Below are 27,293 nucleotides of genomic sequence, written 5' to 3' on the forward strand. Positions count from 1 at the left end.
GTCTGAGCACCTCGAGTTTTGCTCACTGGTGTCAGATGGGCCCTTCCAGCAGCTAACGCCCAGCGCTCGGTGTGACAAGTGAGCTGACAGGGATGCAACATGCCTTGTGAGAGCCTGTTGGCTTGCATGGGGGCTTGCTGGCAGAACTGAAGCCGTTTGGTTCAGTGGTGCTGCTGCTCTACCTTAGCAGCTACCTTCAGTACCTGCAGCAGCGAGCGCGGCAGCTTGCAGGACGCAGACTGAGTGGTAGGGCAGGACCGTGACCTGCCATGCTGCTTCGGTACTGCTACCTACACTTGGGGACATCCCTAGCAGAGGAGCTGGCACTGCTGCTTACAGAAGGCAAGCATGCTTAGAAAAGGTCCTCTCTGCTCTGTGACAATACCTGCAAAAAGAGATAGGGGCTTTCTCCCCTGGAAGCTCCTTGGACTAAGGATCTTGAAGAGAGAGTCCCAGGTACAGAGAATTTACATGGGTGCAAGTAATTCAGAAGGGTGCAGCTCCAAAGAGGTGCAAGTCATGTTTGCTCTGCAGTATTGAGTACTACCGAAAAGCCCCTGCAGACCAGCCTCAAACCAGCCCCCTCCCTGCTCCCAGTGCACATTATTCCTGGTAGACACGGACTTCACATGCTCGCTGTTCCCTGAGCTTTGGACTTCTGAGCAACCAGGCTCCCACTAGATACCCCTTGCTGTCAGCAGCTGAGCTGCTGCTCTGACACAAGTGGGAACCATGGGCACTTGCACCCGAGATCTAAAACAGCCACACACAAAGTCCTGTTGAACTAGAGCTGAATGAAACACATAATGGACACCCAAGACACCTTGGACATCACTCTCAGGGTGAGATTGGCAGTGGGACAGAGCAGTGGTGGTGTGGATGGTGCACCTAGCTCTGCTGATGATGCCTGTGGGCACATCCTTCTAGCTGTCTGGGACCTATCTTACCCCCCTCTAACTACTGTGTCTGTTTAGAATTTCAGTGTTCCAGGGCAGGGACCATCTCACTGTGCCTGTGCAATGCATTGGGCAGCCCCATGCACTGGTCTTCACTGAGTGGACTCGGCATGCTGGGTTCTGGGAAGAGCAAGCACAAACCACAACTGGAAGGAAAGGCTTAAAACCCCGATGAAATCAAAGACTGACTGCACTGGACTATAACAGAGCCTGTTTATAGAACACACCCCTTTGCTTGTGCTCAAGACCAGAGCTTTGGATCTCCAGCATTAGAAAAGGGCAAGTTCTAACCCTGCACATCCCAGTAAAAACTTCCTGCAGCAGCTACAACAGGTTGGAGAGAAAAATTTAAACATCTACCCCTTCTGCCACCTTTAAACCCTTGTGGGCTGGGCTACATAGCAGCACTGCCAAGGGGGGTGGCTCACTAATCTGGATGCGAATGTCACAAACCAGCCTGTTTCAACAGAGTCCCTGGTCAGGCCTGCATCACCGTGCAGTCCTCTGGTCCTCAGAGATGCCTGTTGCATCTGGTTGGCCTCTTGGCATCTTCTTTGTAGCTGGAGGGTCCCAGAGGAAGTGGCAGGAAGGTGCTGAGGGATTAACTCACAGTCAAAGGGGCAGCAGTTGGCAGCTGCCCGTTTGAGCTTTCCTGTATGCCCAGATAAGCAGAAGTAAATGTGCATGGGGACTTTAAGGCATTCCAGATGTGACTACTGCACACATCTGTGTCTATGCTCTCTTTTCCAAGACAGGCACAGCTTATTGGCATGAGGCAGCAAAACATCCAACCAAGTAGCTGGAGCTTCTACCTCTCTGGACAATGCACCAGGGAGAGGTACCTTCTGCAAGAGCAGTCCCCTGACCCATCAAATGCCTCAGCCTGCCTTCAGTCTGGGACAAAGGATGAAGGAAAGTGCTTGCTGCCACCTAAAACCATGCGCCCCTACTCCTCAGTGCTCCTGTGCGTGCTGAACAGCATTTCAGCAGTTATTTTCTTCTAGCTCTGCTGAAGTTGGAGGTGTTTGGCTGCAGGTGGGTGGGGAAGAGCACTGAACACCTTTGAGTTCACTTTTGCTAAAAGCAAACCTCAGCTGCTGCCATCTCACTGTCTTGCATCTTGTGCTCCATTCTGGGATCTGGAGGTGGACTGAGACAGCTGCAAGCAGATGTGCGTGACCCTTAGCATCACTAACACAGACTAGACAGCTCAATGTGGGAAATTTTGGAAGGACAGATGCCTGGAAAGCCACCCTGCCAGGTCTCTCCCAAGGCTGCGCAGATGCTTGCTGTAAGCACAAGTCCTCCCGCACTCAGTCCACAGGACGACAGAACAAGCCTGGCTAAACCGACTGTGGCCTTGCTTCTCTCTTCCGTGGCAAAGCAAGGTCAGGTATGCAACTCCTTCACACTACAGGGAACTGGAAGATGCATGGATTTATCCTGCCAGACCTCAGGATCTCTGTCCTGGAGACCTACTCTCTGCACCACATGCTGATGGCTTTAGGGGGATCCACTCTCCCCACCTAAAGCTGAGAGCTGCACACGGGCAGCCAGGGCCAAGCTTTTGACCATGCCAGAAGGCAGAACTCAACCACATGTAGTTGGCCCATTCTGTGCAAAAGCTACACGATTGCAGATTGAATTAGGGCAGTGGTGGATGTTACTTCACCTGCAGGTGAGCTCATCGTGAGCTCTGAAGCCCGGGTACACTGGAGGGAACAACGGCATCCCAGAGACCTTCAGCAGCCTGGCCTGAACGCTGCGCAGGCTGACTGCACGTGGCGTGCTGGGCCCAGGTCTCTGGGTCTCCCCAGTACTTATACTTGGTATTAAACAGTTCAAGCAAAAATAATGACTTTGGACCCTTGGGGAAGACTTTTTCTTTCCTTATTTTTAAATAAAACTGTCATCCTCTGCACACATAAGCATGTGTGTTACACTCAGAACTTATTCCTGAATTTTTTCTGTTTAGATTGAAATTGCTTAGAACCTTGTTCCTTACATCTCACTTTTTGGTGTAGGTGTACAACATTTATTGGCACTAGCATTTAAGCTCTCCTCTCTTGTAGAGAGGCACATAAGCTTGTACACACACACATGCTGGCACAGGCACAATGAAAAAGCGTTTGCTCCCCCACTGCTCACCTGCCAGCTGGGGTTACTAAACTTTTCCCTTGAAATAAAAATGCTGTGGAATAATAAGTCCCACCTGTCGGCCATTTCTTTCTTTCTTTTTTTTCCAGGTCCTTCTGCTCCTTTCATCATAGCTTCATGGAAAAGCCTTGATGTGTTATAGCTGCGTGTGCTAGAGTAAAGGCCACCTCAGCTTTTCCATTATAAACCCCAGTTTTGAGGGGTTTATAAAACTCTGCTGCAAGAAGTTTGCTCCAGGGCTGTTGCAAAGCAAAGAAAAGGGGCTGGAACCAGGATGGAGTTTATTTTTTCTCCTCCTTTCTTAATTAAAATTTGGCAAGTGATTGATCCACAATACAGGCTAATCACTTGGGGTAGTAGTTTGAAAAATACATTAACGAGAGCCGAGATGTTGAGAAGTCGTTAGGGCTCATACGGTGCCAGGAAGGATTGGAGTATTTTGTCTTAAAGTTGCCTCTTAAAAAAAAAAATGGCGTGATGTCTGCTATAAATTGGCTAAAGCAAGAACACTCCAAAGGAAGGATTTAGGCACTTCCTGCTGTCCTGTGGGTCTAAAAACGGGCAATTTCCAAGCAGAATATGCTACCAGGCACAGAAAATAGAGACACACACACACACAGAGCAACTTTGCCTGCACAGTGCCACCATCAAACCTGGGCTCAAAGCTGTTTTATAGGAAGGAAAATCAAAGTAGAGAGATGACAGGAGAGACCCAAACCAAGAGCCAGCTTCTGCCAGGGGAGGACTCAAACTCCAAGATCCAATTCTCAACCAAGGCAACAGCCCCCTCTCCCATCCATGCCTCCACATGAAGTGGCAGCTTCTTCTCTGCAAATGCTGATTCCCAGAGAAGCAGCTGTTCACCGCTGTCGTTGTGGGGTACCTCCAGTTGTCAGGTAGTGGGGTTAAAGCAGTCAGAAGAGCAACCTTTTTCATAGAGCTTCCTCAAAGAGTGGAGTTCACCCCTACACATTATTGGAGGCCAAAACTGAAATATGTTAATAAATAATTGGACAACCTCATGGCTGATAGGAACATCATGAAAGATCAAGTGCAGCATCCTCTATGCAGCTGCTAACTCAGGAGGTCCCTATATTGCTGGAAGCACTAAGGAATCGCCCAGAAGGATTGCTCTGTATCTGTGTTGTTTCTTACAAAAATGCTCCACCCCGCATGGATATACGGTATTGCAGACCAGAAAAAGCATCAAAGCTAAGAACGCAGTACTGTAATCTACCAAAGATATAAATGTGTCAGCTGCAGAGCATACATATCTATCGATAGATCCCCTGGAAGCATATTCTGTGATGAAGAAGGCTTTTCAGAAGTGATTTTTTCCTGCTCTTGCGGTAGTAATTTTCAAATAAGCTCAAGACAGGCAAGTACAAGCCTGAGGTCAGCAAATACACATAGGAAATGCTGGATCTGGCTCATACTGTGCCTGCTCAAATAAACCTGCTCTCTCTCAGCCCCTGCATGCCTGCACTCACCAACAGCTCCATCACTGGCAAACAACAGCCTGACTTATCTTTTAACTCCATTTACTTCATGAGGAAGGATACCAGGGTTTGGGAGATCACAGAACTACAGCTCAGAGGGACATCAAGAACTCACTGACCCATTCCCCCAGCAAGATCACCTCAACCTGAATTACTACTGACGGACACGCATCAAACCTGTTCTCACAAACCTCCAAACCTCCTCAGCAAAGCACTGCCAGCAGCTTGCCAATCTCCACCATCAGAGCATTCTTCCCAGAGAAGGAAAATATGAATCTCACCCGCTAGTAGCTGTAGGGTCCCTGTTGGTTAATGGGGAAGGATAGAGAAGGGGCAGACAAACCTCTTCCAGCAGGAGATTCATTCCTCATGACCCAGTGACTCAGGACTGCAGTCCAGCAACCAGCTGTGCATGGACAGCTGCCGCGAGGATGGTCGATGTTCAGGGAAATGAACCCCACCTCCTGCTGCCCCGGCTAAGCCTCCCTCCTGCAACGCCATTTCCTCTCCTGTCTTTGAAGAACCTGCACGTGTTTTCAGGGGTTTCTAAAAGGGATCACAGGGAAGTCACTCCAGCCTTGTGTCCCAGTTTCTGTGTAACCTGAAGATATCAACTAGTTCTCTGCATGCAGGGTGGAGGAATGAAAAACGTCACTGTGTTGAGTACCCCAGACAACTGGCAAGTAGGGAGCAGCAAGCTCACTGGTGTGGTCTGACACTGCAATACAAAACCAGCTGACAAACACAGCTGACAAAAAAGCTCATATGATTTCCTGGGAACGCAGGCATCATTGCGTGGCCTCAAGCAACCCATTTTTGTACCCCTCTCCCCTGCCTCCATTCCTGTTGTGCCTACAACCACAGAGCTGCCCACAGTGTATGCAGTGTATGGCACACCTTCAGCCTGTGGTCCCAGGACCACAGGCCTCAGGCAGAACTGGCTGTGCTCACACAGAAAGTGGAAGGAGAGAAAACCACTCATCACATCCTGATGCTGGGTGAAGGGATGGTTCCCCCCTTTCTCCATGGCCATCCTAAGGAGGGACGTCTAACTAAGCAGCTTCCATTGGCCCTGAGGCGCTGGCTAACGCAGCAAGAACCATGATCTTGGTTCTCTTAAGCCATCTCCAGGGTCCCTTTCTCTGACCCCAGCCCTACCTTCACGTTAATCCAACACGGCAACAGGAGACAGAGATGGAGTCTGCTCTGGTGAATGTTTCATCCCCAGAACTTGGAGCCAGTTTGATGCACTGAGCTCTAGTATAACCGTACCTAAGCTAGAGAGCCAGCAACCATTTGTAGAGTTGGTGGTTAAAAATGTCTCCCCCTCTCCCTTAGCAACAGAACAGTTATAATTTGGAATTGGACATCAAGAGCCAAAAGTCTAAAAACTATATTTTCAGAAAGCCTAAGTGCTTTAAAGATCCAATCCTCATCAGTGCTCTAGACACGATCTAGTCAGAGGATACTAGAGATGCTCAGATCATCGTAGCATCATATCCTAGAAAATGTTTAAACCTTAAACCTTTTAAAAACCACTTCACCTCCTCTGGTCCACAGACAGATGTGAGCATCAGATTTCACCCTGTCTTCAATACCGTGCAGAGGTTTAGAAGTGTTCCCAGGCACTCTGAGCCTTCAGTTCCAGGGCCTTGTTCAATACACGGTCCTCCCTCTCTCTCTCAGACACACTCACTCTAATTTAATATTAGATCTCGGCTGGGCATATAAACCACAGGCGCAGAGGGGAAAGGGGACTTTTCACCAGCAGGGATGGCAGATCTCCAGAATGTTCAAAAGGGGCCGGAAGCCCGACACAACCCGCCCGCCCCAACTCCTATTAACTCCAACAAATTGTTTATTGCACAACAGAAGAAAAATGTTGCCCCTCTTCCCCAGCCAAGTCTTTCCATGTGTGCTGCACGCGCAGGCTCCCTCCTCCCGCCCCCGCTGGGGAGCCAGCTTTATACCCAGGGAAAGGTAACAGCAGCGATTATTACACACACTATCCCACAGCTCCTCGCTTGTTAAAAAAAACAAGAGTCTCTTTTGTGCCCGAAATAAAAGGAGATACCTTAATTAGAACAATGCAGGTTGGTGAGCATTAAACACTGAGCCCAGCTGCTGTATGCCATTAAATTCATAAAAAAAGGAGGGGGGAAGGAGGGCAGTCTTAACGAGATTACACACATTGACTTTGATCAAGACACAAAAGCACCAAGGCGTTCCAGGGTTTTTATTGCTGTCTTCGGGCTACATTTTAATGGTTACATTAGAAACATGCGAACACAGGCTGGGAGATTTTTTTGAGACGGGAGAGGGAGTGCAAGCATGCCTTGTGAAAAGGCCTGGTTTAATAAATTGGGGGCTGCAGGGAGAGGCTAGGACTGGGGAACACATGAGTAGCCACTTATTAATTGCTTCCCCTCTGCAAGTGCCAAGTCCTAATATGATGTCTTGCTGGACTATTCCCATCCCGCCTGCCTGGCTGGCAGAAGAGCCATGGGCGGATAGCACACAGACAGCTCCATCCCTACCTTCCTCATGGAATTCTAGTGGGGAGATGGTTCCCCCTCAGCAAGGGTAAATGCTAACCCTGCAGCACCTGGAGTGGGGTTGCCCCGTTCTCAGCCATGACCGCTGTACATGAAACAAAGGGGCCTGACTGAAGTTGACCTAAGTTGCTGCTGAGCCTAAGGACAGCCTGAAATTGGTGCCACAGATTTAGAACGTAACTTGAGGCTGGCTGGGAAGAGGAGAGGACAAAGACTTCAGAATGAAGAAAATGAAAAAGAAATTAGTGTTTTATCCTCTGCTTGTAGCACCGCTGAAGTGAAGATTACTCTTCACTTAGCAACGGTGGCAGAGCACACATTCATCCAAACACCTCACAGCTACGTACCCACATATGTGTCTTTTATAACATGCTGCTAAAATGTTTACAAAAGCTTGTATAATCTAAATAGTGACGGGGTGTAGCTGAAGAGCTGTAAAATACAGCCCAAGGGATAGCCAAGTTATTGAGTTGCTATTAGTACTCAAGCCCACAGGCACTTCACCATCCTGGTAACTTTTCTTGGACAAGACTTTTAAAAGGCAGGATTTAAAGGAGCACGATCAGCTTAATCGTAATTCCAAGCACACAACGTGTTCTATAAAGTAGATTTTGTAATGCCTTACAGGAACAGTTTTTAGGAGTGGCATTCCCTTACATTTTTTGCAACTCAACACTGTATCATCTTGCTAACAGGAAAACTAGAAAGCACAACTGACTGTTTTCCATTCCCCAACCTGGGCAAAATGAAAGCTTGAAAATCAGCTACACAAGGGACGTTAAAGGCTGATTATAAAGCCCCCAGTTTTAACACAGGAAAGGAAAACACTTTATTTAATAACACCTTAAATTTTAACCTGATGTACTTTAATACATATATAAATTACTACTGCACTGGGTCGCCTATTCAATGTTCAAGGTAGTCCCCAAGTCTTCCAAACAGAATGGCATATGCTTGAAAACTGCACAGTGCTATTTCAAATAATCTGAAAAATACAGATTCATATTCATATTCATAAAAGCTCCCTTCCATATCCTCTATCCTGAAGATGATTCCCTTTGCTTCAGGGGAATATTAGGTTTCTCAGAAGCTACCCATTCCATGAAATCTCAGTGGATTTGGCCTCCATTCTCACAGCTTTACCTCTCTGCATGGATGCCCCACAGGAAATTAGTGTAAGGCAAGGCTGTCTTTGGCACAGAGCTCTTACATGAGCAGTGGCTGTCCCCACGGCAGCAGTGGAGCAAGCAAGGGGCAGGACTGCACTTTGGTCATGATGACTCAAATGAAACTGCCTCAAGTCAAAGCTAGAGTGGGGTGTTAAACAGCAAGGCTTGGGAAGTCTGCATGCACAGCACTCAGACTGTTTAAAATAAAGCAAAAAGCACCTTTCCCTGTGGTGATTTAAAATATAGTATCCCGGAAGTGAGGAAAAAGCCTGTAAGTCAACAAGAAAGTAGCCAAGAGCCTCACCAGAGTCCGCAGCCAGCATTCTTCACAGTGCACATGCCAGCACTGAATGGAAGTCAGGGGCATTGTGTAGGAGTCCTGAGGAGAAGAAGCAGACAGGTCATTTCCACAGCAGGGATCAACTGATTCTTCACTCTCAATCCCATCACACCACCTTTCTCTGTGGGTAACATTGCCTTGTATTTTGTATTAAAAAAAGAATAAGCTTGTGTAATATGTAAGTTTGTATTTTTGTAATGTTTGTGCAGTAGAGGCAGAAAGTCTCCTGCAGTCCATTTTTCTGGCTTCCCAGAACTCCTGTTGGAAGCCCATAATCCACTCAAGTGGTGACCTGGCTCAGCACAGTTATCACAAGAGCATCTGAAGTTGCTGTAGCCACCTGCCATTATTCTCATCGGAAGGGTCACCAGATCATACAAAAATCAGTGACAGGGTAAGATTAACCCTTATCACAACTCTTAGCTCTGCAGGAACAGCTTAACTACATCCCAAGAATGCTGCTGCTATTTCAGCACACATGCCTCTTCCTGAGTATTTTCTACCATTGCTAATAAACCTCTGGAAATCAGCAGCAAGCTGTCATCTTTCTGTGGGGTGGGAGAGGGGGACTGCACTCCCATACCTACAACTCACGAGCTGGGAGAGCGAGCACCATGCATCAAGCTGAAGTTGCAGAAGGATCCCTCTGCCAAGCAGAATTTTCTCCTGCTATCAGCAGAATAAAAACTTAACAGGAGATGCAAAGCTTTGCAGGCTCAGACCATCAGAGGGAGCTGCTGCCCTTCTTTAAGAAGGCCATGGCATCACCACAGAGCAAGCAGGACGTCGACAACTTTTAAATGCTCAGGCAACGTTTCTGTTCCCAGATCGTACGGTGGGGCTCAGATCACAGATTCTGCTCTCTCCTTGTGTATATAAATCTGCACATGCAGGAAGAGAACGCTGGTATCTGTGAATTTTCTATAGGGAGGCTGAAAGTCTTCCGAAGTTGGGGCTTTCTTGCCCCTGATACAGATGGGCAGCTACGAATACCAGTGAAACATTGGAATGTATACAAAAATTTCAATTGCTAAAAAGACCTAACATCTTCATTGGGAAGTCTAATTGGTGTACAGGGACAAAGACAAGTTCCCCCACTCCATCCAAAAAAGAAGAAAAGCTTCTTCCCTTCTCGGCAAAGATACCAAGATATTTCTGATTCATTACCACAAGTGGAGTGCTACTCACCATGCAAATGAGACATTTATAGCGGTCCCCACGGGAAAGCTGCCTTTCTAACTCACGGACACGAGCCTTTAACGCTTCAAATGTTGTCACTGCAGAGTCTTCTGTAATTCTGAAAAAGATGATGGAGAGTGAGCATCATTGAGCACACAAGATTAAGAGTTTGGGGGAAAAAGGATCCCACAACAGGTACCGCACAGGAAATGGCAACATTTGAACTAATACACCCAACTTGGGATTAAGGATTCCTGAAAAGCCCAGTGTGAATTCTTTGAGGTGTCCTACTAAACACTTCCAAACACATCACAACAGAACACAATGGGTCTGGGGTTGCCAGCTTCACACAGAGCAAGTTTCTGCAAGACATGGACATTTGAAGAACAGGGGTTTTTTGTCTGTTTTTTGTTTTCTGCCTCTTTTCTTGTCTCCCTTAAGAGATTCCTAAGGACCAAATGCTTTGGGCAAAGTTCTGCATGTTGCTCTAAAGCTGGTGATAGGCAACTTCTATGGACAAGAGGAGCTGCTGTTCCCCTTACAGAATGGAGGTCTTTGCTAGCCATCAACCTTGTGAAACACAAAATCAGCTCATTATACAGGATCAACACAATGCTTTTATATGAAACAAACCCCTAGCTGTTTGGGTTCTAATGCTGAAAAAAAAAGAAGAAACCAAAAGCAATGGACACTGTGCCAACAGGGTAGCTATAAAAGCAGCTTTACAATCTCTGTGTTCCCATTTCCTAGGGTCATTTTTGATGGGCAGCATTATCTCTTCTGTCACAGAGGTGCTGTGCTGAGGGCAGGAAAGTGTATTTTCATGGTTCTGCAAGGCTGGTGAAAAGAGCAACTTGCCAACCTAAAAGCAAGGGCAGACAGCAATGCTTAGCAAATGAGATGCAGGGAGCATTATAGACAAGGATGTGTCACTCCAGCATGCTGCAAAATCCGATTTCTACACAGTGCAGACGTAGGGAGGGGCCCTCAAGCATTCCGCAGAAAAGGTTTAGGGTATTGCATTGACATTAAGACTTTCATTCTTGCGAAAAAAAAAAAAAAAAACCAAAGCAGCAATTCTCATGTATGTCAGTGAATTTCAGGCCTGTCCAAGCAGACTCCAGCTCAGAAGAACCTGAAGAGTCCCAGAAGATGCACCAACCACGACACAACCCACAGTGGCACCTATGTGTTCTACCTTTTTAGAGGACGATTCATCAACAAGTGACTAAAACATGGGTCCAGTGGAATTACTATAATCCATAAAGTGAGTTGCAATCTAAGCATTCCCGCTGCACACACACACTCATTCCTTTGTGCATTAGTCACTTGTTGCCAGCATGCAGGGAGGGACCTGAGTTACATCCCATGAGGTGATTCTGCTGGCTTTTCCCCAAGGCTCTGGAAACAGAGCGAGTCAAAAACATCTTGAGTGATTTTTCTAATTATGACACTTCAGAAGAAACTGGAGCTGCAGGAGTGCATATGGTTAAGTACCAGTGTTATGAAGCTCCTCCAACTTCAGTCCTACCTTTGTACAGATCAGACCCGCTCTACAGGAGCTAACCAAGGGGAGATCTTCGTCAGAGATTTATTGCAAATGACAGTTGCTAGGAAATGGTAACAATTTTAAAACTGCAAAAAAAGGCAAAGAAATACACATGTCCCATGATAGCCTAGTGGGTGAGGACTGCCTGGGGACAGGGACACTGTGGATTCAAGTCTTGGCATCAATAAATATTCTTTGGAGCAAAATGAAAGAGCGTCAGTAGGAGATAGTGCTTCCTGCTGTGAAACACCCACCTGATCCTGCTCAATGGCATAAATTATTATCTTATCGCAGCTTGGGTTCTCACCCTTAAGGAAGAGTTGTTAGTGTTTCCAAAGTCTAGAAATGTGTTAGTTTTGTTCAAGGAAGAAACAGAATTATTTATAGCCTGAAGATTATTGTTGGATGAGAAAATTGTTTCCCTTCCAGTCTGGCTCATCAACAAGCTGGATGAAGGCTCAGCTGAATTTGACTTTCTGGAATCCATTCCTCCTTTCTGCATGCATAAGGGCACTGGAGGTGTAAAGGCAGCGAGTGTGGATCCTGCCCAAAGCAGTAGCAAGCAGAACCTCAACCCCTGCTAAATTCTCCTATTACTATCTGTGGAGCTATCCGTCCTCCTCTGAAGGGCAGCTTAGCAAGGAAAGGGAAAAGCTGATTTCTTGAGCAGATCCAAGCAAAGGCCAATTCATCCCCAGTCCTAGCTAACAGTCAAAGCTTGAAAAGGAAAAATTTGCCACTGCAACAACTAGAGGAGATAGAAAATGGTTTGTTTATAGAAGTCTAAATGGCTGACCCCCATCGGCCAATTTCGGAAAGTCTCTGAGATAATCGCACCTGTCCAGTAATAAACGAATGAATCAGAAAAGGAGGCTGAATAGAGGTATAAGCAATAATGCTCAGAGGCTGCCTGATACAATGGCCAATCAATAGGAGGGCTGTAGATCAGGGTGCTAGTTAGCTGGAAAATTACCGCACCGCTGCGTGCGTCACGCTGTAGGGATCCTGGACAATCAATGTGGGAGGTATTGATTTAGTTATTATCACTTCATACGCTCCAGACATTGTTAAATATACATTTATTAACAAGACTGGGGTGCATTGGTAAGAGAGGGAGCGTTAGTCACTGCGATATCTCCCAGCGCTGATCAAAGCTCAGATGTGACAGACTTTAAACTCCATGCTATCCCTGCCAAGTGTGCTCTCAGGACAAATCCCAAGGCACAGTGTAGCGCTGAAGATGCAGCTCCTATCTCACAGGAGAGAGGTTTGGCCACAAGTGAGTATTTTGCACTTGACATTTCAGGAAAGCCTCTCGGAACAGCAGCAACCAGGGACGTGGTGGCCAAGGGTCAACCCAAAGTGAGCGATAATTGCATGGTTGCTTCCGAAAAGCTGGAGGAAATGAGGTCAAGGGAAATAGGGAGAACATTAGTAAATAAAGGAAACTGGAACTACCTCCAGGGATGGAATAAAGACAAGAGTCACTTCCCATGTGTCTGGCTCCCGTGGTGGCCAGCACACTTGGGACACATGCCATTCCATTTAGTGACATTTTACCGTCAACCTGCTGCTTGTATCCTAAAGATAAGCATCACTTAGGAGCAACTCTTCCTGCAGCAGCAATCTTGGGAACTCCCTCAGGCTTCCCTCTTGCGTGCATACCTTGTGTGCGCTTGCCCGGACACAGCTGGGAGCAGCTTGAGCCATATTTTTACAGGGTAATGGCGGGGTGGGGCGAGGGTCAGAAAGCCAAGCTCCATGGACAGGGTAAGGTTGTGTACAAGTTACCCTGCCAAGGGAGGCAAAGGGAACTACAGGGAAGAAGGAAGTGGCTTCCACAGCCCTGCTCTCCCCGCTTTGCCCTGACCTCATGCTGGATGTAGGCAGACTCTTTTCAACAATTTTGCGCCTCAGCGCTCTAATTTGACGTGTTTGGATAACGTCATTTATCAGCCTCCAGAGCACAACTGCTGCACAACTGCTGCCAAGAACAACACCTCAAGCCCCAGCGCTGGTGCTTCTCCAGCAGGTGCCAGCGGCCTCGCTGATACCTGAATTGTCCTCCCTAACCAAGGACGTATCAAGAGGGCACATCCACACTCTACTCACTCTGGATCTATGTCACCACAAACAGGGGAGCCTGAGTAAGAATGTTGAGCAAGAACATGAAGGGAGGGCTCCTCACGGACAAAACTTGGTCCTGCACTTCTCTCTGGATGTTGTGGTTAACTCTTCAACAACTTGGCAGTCACAGTTGAGGATGCTGGGTACCAGGGAGCAATACTGAGACTGAGCAGACAGCATATGATAGTTTCCAGTCTCTGTGCCCAACATGTGTCTTTCTACTGTTCATAGCATTTTCCCCTGAGCACTGAAAATAAGAACTAACTTTCTTCCTCCGAGCAAATCCTTGCCTTGTTCAGGTAAAAGGCCAGAAGACAGTCACAAAAATACTGTGGAAGAGGAAAGAGGACCTATCTGTATCTTTGAGCCACTAACTCAGCAATCACCTCCTGGGAAATCTCCCCCTGGGAATCAGCTGCCCCCTCTTTGTAAAAAAACTTTAACCCAAACACTGGTTATTTGTTAAACATTAGCATGCATGTGATCTTTGTTTCTCCAAATTAAATCGAGCAATTCCTACCCGCTGTCCCAGTGGGCAATCACAAGCAATTCCGTTAATTAAATTATCTCTGATTCTGCAGCCCTGGAATCTCTCAATTGACTAAGTCTGTGCTTTATCATCAACAAAATACTGGACCAAAAAGGAAACAAAAAAATGCTGATGCCAAAGTGATTGGCTTCAGTTAACCCTTCCCAGCTGGATATTAAGGGCTGCTCAAGAAACTGTTGGACTGGAATGAGCCCAAGAGTGAGAGCCTCGTACCAGAGACACCAGTAGCAGCTGTTCACTTGTGTTTCTTTTCCGTTGTACAGAAAAAACCAAAATACCGTACCATCACTGCATCCAGCATCCTGTCTATTTGAGAGCCACAGAAGGATGCAAACTGTTAGTTAGCTGCTGAAGAAGCAGAAAAACACCTCAAAGATCAGTAAAAGCCCCTGCGAGTACCCCATTCTCCTCTTACCCAGATCTCACTTGATGTTGAGGAGTCTCCATAAAACATTCCCCTTTGGTTTATTTCAACTGGATATAAATTTTCCTTTCTTCATAAATGGCCACACTGTACACAGCATTCCATAAATTTTTACAATTCCACTGTTTGTATGTACCTTGTAAAAAACGCTTAGCACTGATTAAATGCACCACCAATAAAATTTCATGGGCTCCTTTTGACACTTGATATTCTGACCTCCTTTTCTCTTTCTCATACATTTATTTTTGTTTTTGTATGCCTGTAAACACGGAGTGGCACAGGGGAAAATGTACAGTACCACTGACAAACCCGAGAGTGATGTCTTTATTTTTAAACAAAGCCTTTATCTTCCCTTGTCCGAGGTGGAGAACCTGATCCCAGCAGAACACACATGCTCTTTCCCTGCACCAGGGGCAGAGGTCAGGTCGCTAGCAGCTTACATATCATAAATATTAGAAACAGACTGGTCGATGCTTTGAAGGCAAGCTAAACTAAGATTCCAGGAGCAGAGAAATTGCTCCTGGCCATATCCAACCATGGCCCCAGTTGACAATTATCATAACCACTACTACACTGCAGAAGAGAAAGCCTACTGCAGTCCTCACTTTGTGAGGCACAAATCTTTAAGACTTGATAAAATGATCCAAAAAATGACCCCAACATCAGTGCACAATCATTTAATTGCAAGCCTTCTCTCATAGCCAATTTATGTTTGGGTGAGAGGGCAACTTTTTCAGAGAAAAGTCCATGTTTTAATAGCCTGTAACATGCTGTGCATAGCTGCTGTGACACTGGTAGCACTGCAGAATGGCAGAGCACATTGATGCTGCCTTGGCTCTCACTCATACGTTGTCTTCAACACAACTCTCTTGCTACCTGAGTTTCAAACACTAACTAAAAACAACCCTTAGTTTTATGGGACAAGAACTATTCCCATTTTCAACCTGGTGAAAGAATCTGCTCCCTCTTTCAATTTAGCAAGCATCACATGCAGCAAGTGCTATAGCTAACAATACCAGGAGTTTATTTTGGCAAATGTGGTTGAGCACTACTGAAGTCAGTGGGAGATAAACAGACAAAAAGGCCTTTTGCACTTGAAGTGCAAGAACGTAACAAAGCTGAAAAAAAAAAGTTTGTTACTAACATGCAAAACACTTAAACTGAAAGTAAGATTTTAAAAAGAAAAGTCACAGGTGGCTTTAAAAGGAAACAGACACAGCTCAAGCATTTTCAGTATGTTAAATCTCTGAAAGGAGTCCAGTGTCAGGCGCTGGTGGCAGATTGACTGTGAATCACCCCAGAACATGCGGGCTACCGGACTGGCACGCTGCACTGCGATTTTATTTTACTAGATGAGCTGGCTACAGCAGAAGGGGCCAGATCCCTAGCAGTAGAAAACTGCCCAGCAAAGCTGTTTGCAGTAGAGCCGAGTCAAATCACACCAAGTGAAGTTTAGACCCTCAGTCTGTGAGACTGCCAGTGCTAAAAGCAAATCTTCTGGCAAGACATGAATGTTTTAGGGGCTGGCTTCCCCTTTATTTAGCTAAAAATCCCATTTATTTAGTTTATTTGTTATTAGACTAACCTCCTTTAAAAAGGCTGACTTATAATCCTGTAAAACATTGTCACATGTATTGAGGAAATTGGCAAGGATGCTAATTTATTGTCCTCTAGGAAAAAAAAGCGCCCTCTTTCCTTGATTAATGTATGTTTTTGTATTGTAAGATATTAAAGAATGTTGCTTCACCTGTAATTATAGAGAATAGTTTATTTTGGCAAAGTGCCCTAGCTTATGGTTGCCAAGTTATGAATAATGCAATGTTCCCCATTCTAATTTCCGTGTTCTAAGTTGTGAATTTGGAGCGGGGTGCATGCAAGGGCACACACACACACACGACGCCGAGGCGCTCTCAGTCACAAGCGCCTCTATTTTATACTTGCTTGCACAACTTGTTAATACCAGCATCTGCTTGCCAAATTCAGAGTTTGCTTCTGACTAATTTCATCTTGATGCAAACCAAAAATGTTGTCTCTTTTTTTCCCCACAGAGGAATTATTTCTCTTACACTTGCATGCACCGTCGCAATACCACTGAGGGGAGCTTACCGCTGCAAGGAGGCGTTTTAAGCCGCATTTAGTAGGGACTTGGGTAAAGATTCCCTGAAGAATTTAATGACAGAAGAATTCATTATGCTTTCATATCTCCTCCGCCTCTATAACACAGAACCCAACAATGTCTTTACAGAAGCGGGAAGTAAATTCAGGCGCTGGCTCTTTCTCTCTCTCTCTTTTTTGGCCCGTGTTTCACTGAGACACATGTGCCCAGCCCCAATCAAAACAGAGACAGATGGCACCGCTGATCATTCAGAATAGAAGGAGCCTCGGAGTCAGCATGTTTAGATGCATTTGTAGGGCTACACACTATCCGCTGGCCACTGGGACTGATTTAAAAAGGCGGCTAGTGAAAGTCTGAGCTTGCGCCAAAATTTTAAATGTGCCATTTGAGCAATTATGGTTCGACACGAAAGCTGGGAGAAAGAATGCATGGGTCATTCTGATTTCGATTTAGAGACTATGTCCCCTGTTCCAAAGAGAAAATAAATGCAATCCCATTGCTTTACTGGAGCAGCTTTGGCGATAAAGGAAAAAGCCGTGCTAAGGGAAAGTATTTTGCTGCAGCAAGGTTTTGTTGAGGCAGCACAGGCTGAATTAGAAAATGATTCACTAAACAAAGTTCCAAAATGGAAATAATTGCACATCTAATGTGTTAATACCTCAGTTCACTTTTCAAATGTATCCCTTCATCCTGGTGACCCTAACTGTATTCCTAACAGATATGTGAGGGTGCATCATGGTCTCTATTTTAATACAAGGCAGGGCCACAAAAGGCAGGCAGTAGAAATGGAAAATGCAGACCCTCTCCCTGCTGAGGCACATGGGTTAGAGGTTCCAGCCTACTGAAACTTGCCTCCATGCACAAGTAAACATGTTTGGATTATGACCAAGCTCCACATAGAGCTAGGCAGGTATATTTTTCTACTGGAAGACTTATGGCAGCTGTAACCCATCATCTTAGTGTGGCCTGGAGGTGGTCTGGGATTACTGGTAGCTTTGGTTGGACGATCAGGGCACAAAATTATGAAATATCCCTGAAGTGAAAGAGGAATAGCAAATTCCTAGGGCTGAAAGGTGTTCAGCAGGTTGGACATGCAGCCGAATCTTGCATCCAGCCTCTGTGCACAATGAAATGCATTCTATTCCCATGGCCTGCATCCAAATGGCTGAAATAAACAGGAAATATCTATGCTACTACAGCAGGCCTTGGATTCATCTGCAGCCTTTTAAGGGCTTTACTGTGGAGGTGATACGCTTTCCAGAACTTCCATTCATGATCGCTGATTGGAGGTACACAAGGGCAGTGCGATAACACATCCTCCAGACAGCTTCCTACAACTCCTGCTGCTGCCCTAGAACTTTTACACTGTTGCTGTTTCCTTTACGGGGAAAGAAAGGATCAGAATTAGCATCATTTAAGGTAATCATGCCTTCAAAAAGAAACATGAGGCTATTAAAGGAGGCCATAGCACATTAGTATCACATAACCAACTGTGGTCCCAGAGCTGGAAAAGAAAACCAACAATGCAGAGGAAGGACAGGTCATGAGCCGGCTATCTGAGGGAAAAGCAGGAACGCTTATGCAACTGAGTGGGAAACAGCAGCTTTCTGCAGACAGAAACTGTCAAAAAGGAGTAAAGAAGTAGTGAATGAAGAAACAGGATGAAGTGCCTGCAGTGGCGGGAAGCGAGTAAGGTTACGACAAGCATCATAACTGAAGTGAGGGCAAAAACCAACACGGATATTAAACTATGTTAATTACATTACTTGCTATTACACTGCTTCTGTAAAGACAGTGCTGGGTTCTGCATTACAGAGGCAGAGGAGATATGAAAGCACAATGAATTCTTCTGTCATTAAATTCTTTGGGAAATCTTTACCAAGCTCCAACTAAATGCGGCTTAAAACTCCTTCTTGCAGCAGTAAGCTCCCCTCAGCGGTATTGCAACTGTGCATGCAAGTGTAAGGGAAATAATTACAGACTCTACAGTTGTCCCAGACAGGGTTTAGTGAGAAGTAATACAAACTGGGGTTTTTTGGGGTACTATTTCATATTTTTACTTACTAACTATAGTCTAAGAAATGCATAAACTAGCAAGAGCTGTAATTACAATCATCCTGTTGTCATACAGCAGCTGGCACAGAACAAACACTTACTGAGTCCTGCCACAATAGTCAGTAAGTGCCAAAGAAAGCAGTAGCCCTATTAATGCCAGCACGCAGCCAGCCTGTGCAGCCAGGGCTGCCCTTCAACAGATGCATGAGAGCAACAGCAAACTGCCAGCGGATGGGGCACAACATGATCCCTTTTCTGCTCTTTAAAGGAACATTTCCATCCAAACAGGGAATGGAGCCTACGTAAAAATAACTGTTACTTTTCTCTTGAGAGCATCTGGGCACCATACAAACATTTCAAAAAAAAAAAAAAAATCTGTCCCTGCCTCTTAATTCTTGCAGCGTAGGTAAGGGATGTGAATAAACAGTCACATCCTCAAAATATTTTCAGAAGGAACACAGCAGGACCTACAGTGCTCCATCAGAGACGTTGTTAAACACAACAGGCTAATTTTAAGGACAAGTCCTCTCTCTGACAAGCTGCTCACACATCTAAGGGCAGAATTTGTCTGCTAGAAGGGAGTTGTTTGTGTTTTATAAGCTAAAGTTTCTCTTACCTATGGAATAACTCCAATATTTCACAGGGAATCATCATCCATCTAACTGAAGTACCCTCTAACGGACCATCAGCCTCATATCCCCTTTGAAATAGCACAGCTGAGCACTTGCTGGGCCACGATTTATTTTTTACCTTCTAAGACATCTTGCTAACTCTATAGCTCAATAGTGACAGTCGAATTTCACACTGCGATAGCCCCCCATCGATTTTTCATTCCCAGGAAGCAACTCCACAAATTAAAGTTAACAGCATTTCTGAAACTAAGAAAAAAAAAAAAAAAGAAAAAAGAAAAGGGGCAGGGGAAGACCACGAATGGCAAGATGCCTAAACCGCACCCGCAACATAGGAATGAAATTCCTTCCTGAGGTTTGCACCAGTTATGGGACAGGAATGCTACTGCCCCCAAAGCCGGCAGCCACCTTGGGTTTGCAGATGCTTCAGCTTCAACAGACATAAGAGTCTTCCCTATATGAAGATGTCAACATCTACAGAAAACTGCCCCAAGGTGTAAGAGTTAGAACAAACCTTTGGACACCGCTGTACTAAACAGAGATACCACCTTCCCCCCAGGCCTGAGCTGGTACAGTCAGCCTGCCTCCCTGAGCTTCGTTAACCACTAGCCTGTGATGAACCACGACACTTGATACAATTTCAGTTGATGCAGTGGTAATAATGTTTGAGACCATCATTGGCACACACAACTTCTACCAAACAGTTAAGAGAGGGAGCAGAATAAAGAAGCGCAGCCCAGCACACTGCTCTCCAATGCCACAACCTAGAGGATGAAGTAATGCCAAAGTCTCACTTCATAAAGAAATGAAGCATCTACCTGTGCACCCTTTCAATACTGAACACCAGTATACATAACAAGCACATACTACATACTACTAAATTACTGAAAGGAAGAACTATAATGTAATAAAGATAAAAATCTGGACACAAGCAGCACAGCCCAGCACTGCTTTCTCAGTCTGGCTTTGACAATCCCATGCTTCAGTTCAGCTTCCTGGATCCTGTCTAAAGTTTACACAGGCTGATCAAGTACTGGACCCACCAGCAGCATCATGCTCTCTCTTAGCAGAGCACAAAGGGTTAGTTCATTTATGACTCAAGTTAATTTTTTAATTCTGTCTTTGCTATATGACTTCTTGTCTCCCACCAAAGCCTATTAATGGTGTGACACTATGGAGAAGGGCTGGGGAGTGATTATGCTCTGGTGTGAATTCACAACAGCTTCTGTTTCCCTCTGACACACCAGATTAAGCGCAGCTCCTTCCCTTTCAGGCCTCTGCTAATCCTCTGGCTTCACACTCACTCTGCTCCTGTCTCCACCCGTCTGCCTGGGAACTGGGTCCCTGTGACAGACACTGCTACTGCCCCAACTGCTCCCACGCACTTGACTCTTTGCACAAGAACCCCATCCTAAACTTTGTTTCCTTTTAACTGATGCTCCTTCCTGGGCTGCCATGCCAGAGTCCCTCTGGAGCTGATAGTTTCAGAACAGCTGGACTGGAAAGAGGTGGGGGGAGAAGGGGAGGAAAGAGGAGACAGGAAAAATAAAACAAATACAATTGCTTTTTGTCTCTAAACCCCTCTTTTTAACCCAACGAGCGTCTCATCCAATGAAGCGTGATAAGCATGAAGTGTTATATAAAGAAGATAATTATAAAGGGATTTAATGCTTGGCAGGCTCGTATTGCAAGGTTTATAGCAGAGGTAGCATACTCACTTAAACAGCCTTGTGTCTGGGTTTGCTATTATGCGGGCAGCGCGGCTGGGGCCAAGAGGAATCAGAAACAAGATTTGTTTTACGAAAAAAAAGAGCACAGCCCCCTTCCCACTGAGGATGGCAGCTCCAGTCCCACCTCCTTCCACTTCTGTCCCATCCCTGATTAATGATGTTGTCTGCCTGATTTATGACCCACCCCAACAGATTAGAGTTTCCCTCTTCAACCTCCCCCCGTCTTCCACCCCCCCCAGAAGGCACAGCCACACTCCGCTGGAAATATTAGAGAATTATTAAATAAACATTCATACGTCATGTCTCTTCCCATACTGAGCTCATCGTAGTCAACGCTCAGCGGCCGGGTCCTGTTTGCTTTGGGGCTGACACCAAACAGCTGGAGTGATTCATGGAGAGGCTGGCTACAATGCTCTGTGCCATATATCATGCTCGCAGCGCTCCCTGCCCCGGCGGAGATAAACTGATCAACCACAACGGGCTGGAATGAATTTATGACAACACAAAATTGAGGAAAACAAATGGGAGGTGACCCAGTGGGCCACTAACCCAGACTCTCTCGCTGGCCTGCAATCTAGTCTGGTGGCAGAAAGCAAAATTGAACATTGGCACTCTGAATTACGATGCTGGCTTTTAACCCCGGGGAACCTCGGTTTCAAAATGGCACCAGACCCTCGCAGGCGGCATCTTGGGAGGGAGGGGGAGGAAGACTTTTTGCGGAGAAGGTGCTTTTTGCAGCTCTCCATGTGCGGAAGTGCTTCGGCTGAGAGTACGACGTTGGTGGAGTCGGGGAGGATGCCTGGGCAATTAGGAACCGGCTGCTCTCTCTGAGCAAAGCTGCACCTTGAGTTGAGGTAAAGGAAGGCTTTGGCTGGGGGTCTTCAGCAGACAGGCAGAGCTCAAGCCAGTGCGATGCTCCTTTATCTCTCCCCATGAGCCTTCAGCACCCCGGGGTGTCTCCTAGACACCTCACGTTGGCAAGATTAGAAAAGCTCAGCAAGGCTGAGACACCCTGCAGTGCTGGGAAGGAGAGGCGGGACCAGTGCCATCTCTCTCATTACCTGAGGCTGCCATCTGAAGTTCAACACAGCGCAGATGAGGTCAACCTATCCAAGCTCTTGATGACCTGGCACAGCAGAAGGAGCAGGGCAACAAACACAGACTTACCCTAAACCTAATTGTTCTACTTGCAAGAGACTCTTCCACAAAAACCTACGTTTAGATTAAATTAACTTGCTCAAAGAGCTTCAGCTGCATGCCAAAAGGAGGACCTCTTACTGTACTGTATTAATGGATTAAAAACCAAACAAAACCACACCGCTCTTCTTGCCTAGATTTATTTTTGGAAGAGGGGAGGGGGAAGCAACGTCATTCTTATGAGAGAAGGATCAATACACGGATCACTGCTAACTCTATTAGCCACTGCTCTAAACGGAGAGCACGGCTGACACAGGTGGTAAGGCACGTGCTTCTGGACAATTTAAAAAATGCTAATCAGATGCTACACGGGGTTTAATATGCCAATCAATAACACTCAGATTTAAAGGCAAAAATTAAAGTTACAAACAATGGAGTAAAGTGAAGCTGCCAAAAACTTCCTGTAAGCACCACCCAAAACAAGAAAAATGAAACCAATTTAGCTCCAGATTAAGAAACAGGAACTAGAGATGAATCAATTTAGCCTGTTGGGCTGGGTCGCCATATATCATGCCTCAGCAGTGGAGTGGGAAACAGCCAGACAGTGTGAAACCCTTCCCCCTCCTTTTCTGTAGGCTTCTAGCTCTGATCCCTGTTATCAATTAATTTAACAGAACCCCTCTACACAGACAAGCACACAGAGAATTCAGACTCCTTAAATGGCAGGACAGAAACTATTTATCACGCACGAATCTCAAAGGAAAGGAGAAAAAAAGAAAAAAAACAGCCAGGAATTCTCCACCTGAAACACCATCTTGTTTTCTGAACCTTGGTAAAATAAAGCACCTTAAATAAAAAGCTTTCCCTGCTACTTTCAAAAAATCAACATTATTGGAAAGACTCAGCAGGACACTTAAGGCTTTTCCTGTAATTTCTGTTGGGTTTTGCTGACTTTTCCTACCTTTTGCAGAACTGAAGCTTTAGTGGGGTGAGGTTATTGTGGAGCAAGGTGAGCGTATCCGTACATGTACACGCGCGCGCACACACACACACACACACTCCCCCCACTTCACAGCGGTGTTGGCATGAGTGTTGTTTGCAAAGGATTCCAGGATCCTTCAAAAGGTGCTAGCTAAAGCCTCTTTGATCAGATTATTAAAGCTATGTCAATTTTATCACTTGAGCTCAAGTGTTCTGGAAAATGTCAAATCCTTTCAGCTCCTGCAGTTTAAAGATTTTCAATAGGAGTGGATCTGGGAAGGTGGAGGGCTGCGGGGCTGACAGGCAGGAGGCCCAAAGGGATGCCAAGCAGCAGCTGAGACAGAGGCTGACAGATTAGGGCAGAACGGATGAGTCCTTGCCACCAAGGCAGCATGCAACGGTTGGCTCACTCTAAGGACAAAGCTGCTTCTGCACTGACCTGTGAGCTGCCAAACTCAGTGGTCCTTGGCCAAAGTCTGCTCACTGAGAAGCATCGAACAGCAGACAGCCCACATCTGAAACATGCTAATAAAACCTTGTAAAAAGGAAAGTGCTGAGACAGCAAAGTAGTGTTAAAGTTTCCTCTGCAGCAGGGAGTTTCCCCAGTTAACCCCTGACTGTGAACATATGCTTTGCCAGGCTCCCTGAACTGTCAGAGATCCCGAAATGTGCCAGGGACACAACCTCTCAAGTCAGGACCAGGGGCAGGAGGAGAACAAACTACATTACAAAAAAACCCCTTTCTGTAAAGTCAGCTTAATGCTACTACCAGATTTTTTCCCCATCCCAAATTATCAGTGGACCTCATCCCCAAAATGTAAATGCCATCTGTTTAAAACCCATAATTACCTCATTGCTTCCACCTCATTCAAGCTGTTTGTCTCTCACTTCATCTTGGGGCAACATTTTATGTGAGGCAATAATCAGTTTAAAACACTGCCCCATCCCAATTAATGCAGTCTGTGGCAGCAGTGAAGAGCCCATAGTTTTAGGCTTGGAGCATCAAATCTGCCTGAACAGTAAGTCACCCTAGCAGTGTGTGGAAGAAGGCTGAGAATAGAGGTTGTTACCCAAATGCACAGTGCAGATAAAACCATTTGTTTCTATCCCAAACTAGGCTGCAGGATATCCAGGTAGCAGAAAGGGACAGAAAAGGAGATGGCCAGGAGCCCCTGCACTATTGTATACTCAACCACTGGGACTTAAACTTCTTAATCAACTGGAAGGGCTGCAGGTAAAAAAACTCAGGAACTGAGATATTATTTCTGTTAGCAACCATACAAAGGTGAAATCTGGATCTTAAGGGAAAAGAAATTCTGTCAGTGACACTTCTGTCAAGTTACGGGGCTGCTGGGATTCCCTTTGGCTGGAGAGATGGAGGGTGGAGCATGCAGGTACCATGCAGAAAACAGAATAGAGACCAAGCGAAGGACTGCCCTCAAAAACCAAGATGCAATGATAAGGTAACTTCTCCAGTAAAAGCAGGATCCCATGACACACTGATAGCTGAAATCTTGCAGGGGGAATAAAAAAAAAATAAAATCACAGTACAGCTCGACAAGCCAATTGCTTTTGTCAGATTAAAGTGGGTTTGAATCTTCATCTTCCATCTAAAGTCCCAGCTCTAGTCTAGGCTGTTACACACCACACAACATATTTGGAAACCCACCATAACTAGAATACGGTGGAAAGCATAGATATATCTATCTACATCTTTTAAAATAAGGCAATTTGAAGTGGAGAAGCCCTTTGGAGTCTGGGCTCCCTGTCACTGGGTACCTATCCACGCAGATATCTGGGGGAGAACTCCCCACAGGCCCTCTGTGGACACAGCAGAAGCAAGTCAGGACACCAACAGCTTCATGTCCATGCTTCATGTTGGAGCACTACTTCCCTCCTCAGTGTAAGTGCTTCAAATATGCCTACCTGTCCTGGTACCATGACACTACCCTCAGACAAGCACTGCTTCTGGGAACACCAGATGGGACACTATGGTTCCTCCAAACAAGAAAAATGAAAGCTATTCACTTTACACTCACTTTTCAATGTCACTGTTCTTACAGGTCTTCTGCATGGTCTCCTGTTTACTGCTTTCACCATTACTCGTTGAGGGCATTTCTGTTGAGGGAAGAACAGACAAATCAGTAAGATCATTCCAATGAAATAGTTTGAGTGAGTTAAGTTTCAGAAGCAGAGGACCTCAATGAGTCATTTTCATGCCGATTCTTGCAAAGAGAGAGAAGAGACCGATGTTACGTGTCCCTGTCTGTCAGGGAGGCCCTCTCCCTGGCCAGCATGCTTCTATGATTCAGGACTGAAGATACAACCCCTACCCTCTCCCCACTCCATACTGACTGACCCTCACATTTGTACCAGTTGTTCAAGCCAGGATTTAATTCAGAAAGGTTTGATGTGGCTGCCGCACCAAAGTGTACTTCTAGAAAGGTGGGTCCGGAGCAAATCCACCCAGTCCAGACCCTGCTTTCAGCTTCTCCCTTTTTCTGAGACCCCTCAGACACAGACAGGGAGAAAAATATATGCTAGGTAACTAGTAGGACAGAACAGTCTGCTCATAGCTCTCCTAGTACTAGCAGTCCCATGGTTCCTTCCAGCACTGGAGGGGGTGCGAGATACCAGTAGGAGATAAGCCAGATGAATTGTCCTGGGGCCAGACCCTGGGCTGTAGGTTCGCACAGGGGCTTCAGGTAAAAAGTATGAAGAAAACAGCTCATAGCAGGTGCCATCGGGGCTGCTTCCTTATCACCTCTGTGGCTGTAGTCACTGAAGCTAAACACACCTACAAGTGAATGCTCCTACATCACAGAAAATAAATGTGATTGCCTATCCCACAGAAGAAAATGCCTTCGATAGATATCCTATGTTCTCCGTTTAATCATCATGCCCTTGGCAAAACTAGTTCTACCCATCCCCCCTCCCACTGGCAAGCAGTTATGTCTTGTAGGTACTTTCAAGGCTGGCAATCAAATGCCCAAAGCATTACAGTAACAGAGCAGGGAACAAAATCATTGGGACAAGTCTCTTCAGGTCGCTGAGCTTCAGTTCCCTTCCTTAAGGGAGCTGGAGCAGCACTGCCCAGCTCTGGAAATGGATTTGGCATCTACAGCTGGAAAGCGCCAGGTTTTATTATTCTCATATTTCCACTAGGTTGCTGCTTACACTTCCAGTGCTGCTGGCATTAAATAAAAAGTCCCAGCAGTCACATAGGTTTAAGATTCCCTCCCCAGCCCTTAATGCTATGAGCTTTCAAATAATGCACGCAAAGGTACAATTTCACCGTGAGACTTGTTTGCTCTGGAGTCTCAACTACAGGTCATGAAGCAGGACAGGTGCAGGCTTTTCTTGCCATACAGAGGCCAGCAAGGACAAGACCTACCCAACAGATCATGATACAAGTCTCTAGCACACCCTTTTACGAAGGGGAGATCAGAAAGCAGTTGAAAAAAACCCAAGAAACAGGTGCCTGTGTAGTTTAAACCCCCAGCAGCTGAACACCACCACCACCCAGTCAAGCTCTGATGGCCCCCTCTGTGATACAGCAGTTTGTCTTTTAGTGACATGACAGCAAGTCAGTCCAACCCCTATCTCTTATCACCATACCAGTTAAGGTTGTATTTTTGGGAACAACCCCAGCTGTCACTGACTACAGTTAATTGTGCTGTAAAGTTTCAAAAAGATAGTGCGATTGTACATGTGTACTGCGGAAGAGCATTTGTAACGACCGGTTGCCTCATTAGTGGCAATCAGAAGATATGGAATATCTATCTGCCCTCCTGTAGCATACAAATTAATAATTTACAAGTTCAACACTCACCGTCACTGGCCCATTTAGAAAACTCCGGTGTTATTCGAGTACTGGGTGTGCCACCACTAAAAGAGAAAAGGGCAGAATGCTAAAGGTTGAGTATGGAAAATTTTGCTGCTCAGGTAAAGCTACCCCTTCCACCTACCACTTCTTTCTCAATACTTCCATCCATCAGTCTAGGCTTCAAAATGTGAGCGGTTGGCCTGCTGCAGGAGGTGTTTTTGTGCTAGTTCACATTTCCACCAGTGTTCTCCCAACCTACACTTCTAGCTGTGACCTCTGCTGAATCACACGGGGGTTGTGATGCTGCCTGAAGG

At 45.9% G+C, this 27,293-nt stretch overlaps 1 protein-coding gene across 6 annotated transcripts in view; it reads right to left on the bottom strand.

The window, feature by feature from the left end:
• The window catches only part of RNF220 (ring finger protein 220), a 232,839-nt gene that overhangs the window by 4,168 nt on the left and 201,378 nt on the right, over positions 1 to 27,293 (bottom strand). For all 6 annotated transcript variants that reach the window (XM_074876208.1, XM_074876210.1, XM_074876212.1 and 3 more), the window contains 4 exons: positions 26,986 to 27,041; positions 25,193 to 25,271; positions 9,865 to 9,973; positions 8,641 to 8,715 (listed from right to left, as the gene is read on the bottom strand). In XM_074876208.1, coding sequence (XP_074732309.1) covers positions 8,641 to 8,715; positions 9,865 to 9,973; positions 25,193 to 25,271; positions 26,986 to 27,041 — 319 coding nt within the window. The remainder of the gene's footprint in view (positions 1 to 8,640; positions 8,716 to 9,864; positions 9,974 to 25,192; positions 25,272 to 26,985; positions 27,042 to 27,293) is intronic.

Source organism: Strix uralensis, chromosome 8, assembly GCF_047716275.1.
Source record: "Strix uralensis isolate ZFMK-TIS-50842 chromosome 8, bStrUra1, whole genome shotgun sequence".
NCBI classification, from domain to species: Eukaryota; Metazoa; Chordata; class Aves; order Strigiformes; family Strigidae; genus Strix; species Strix uralensis.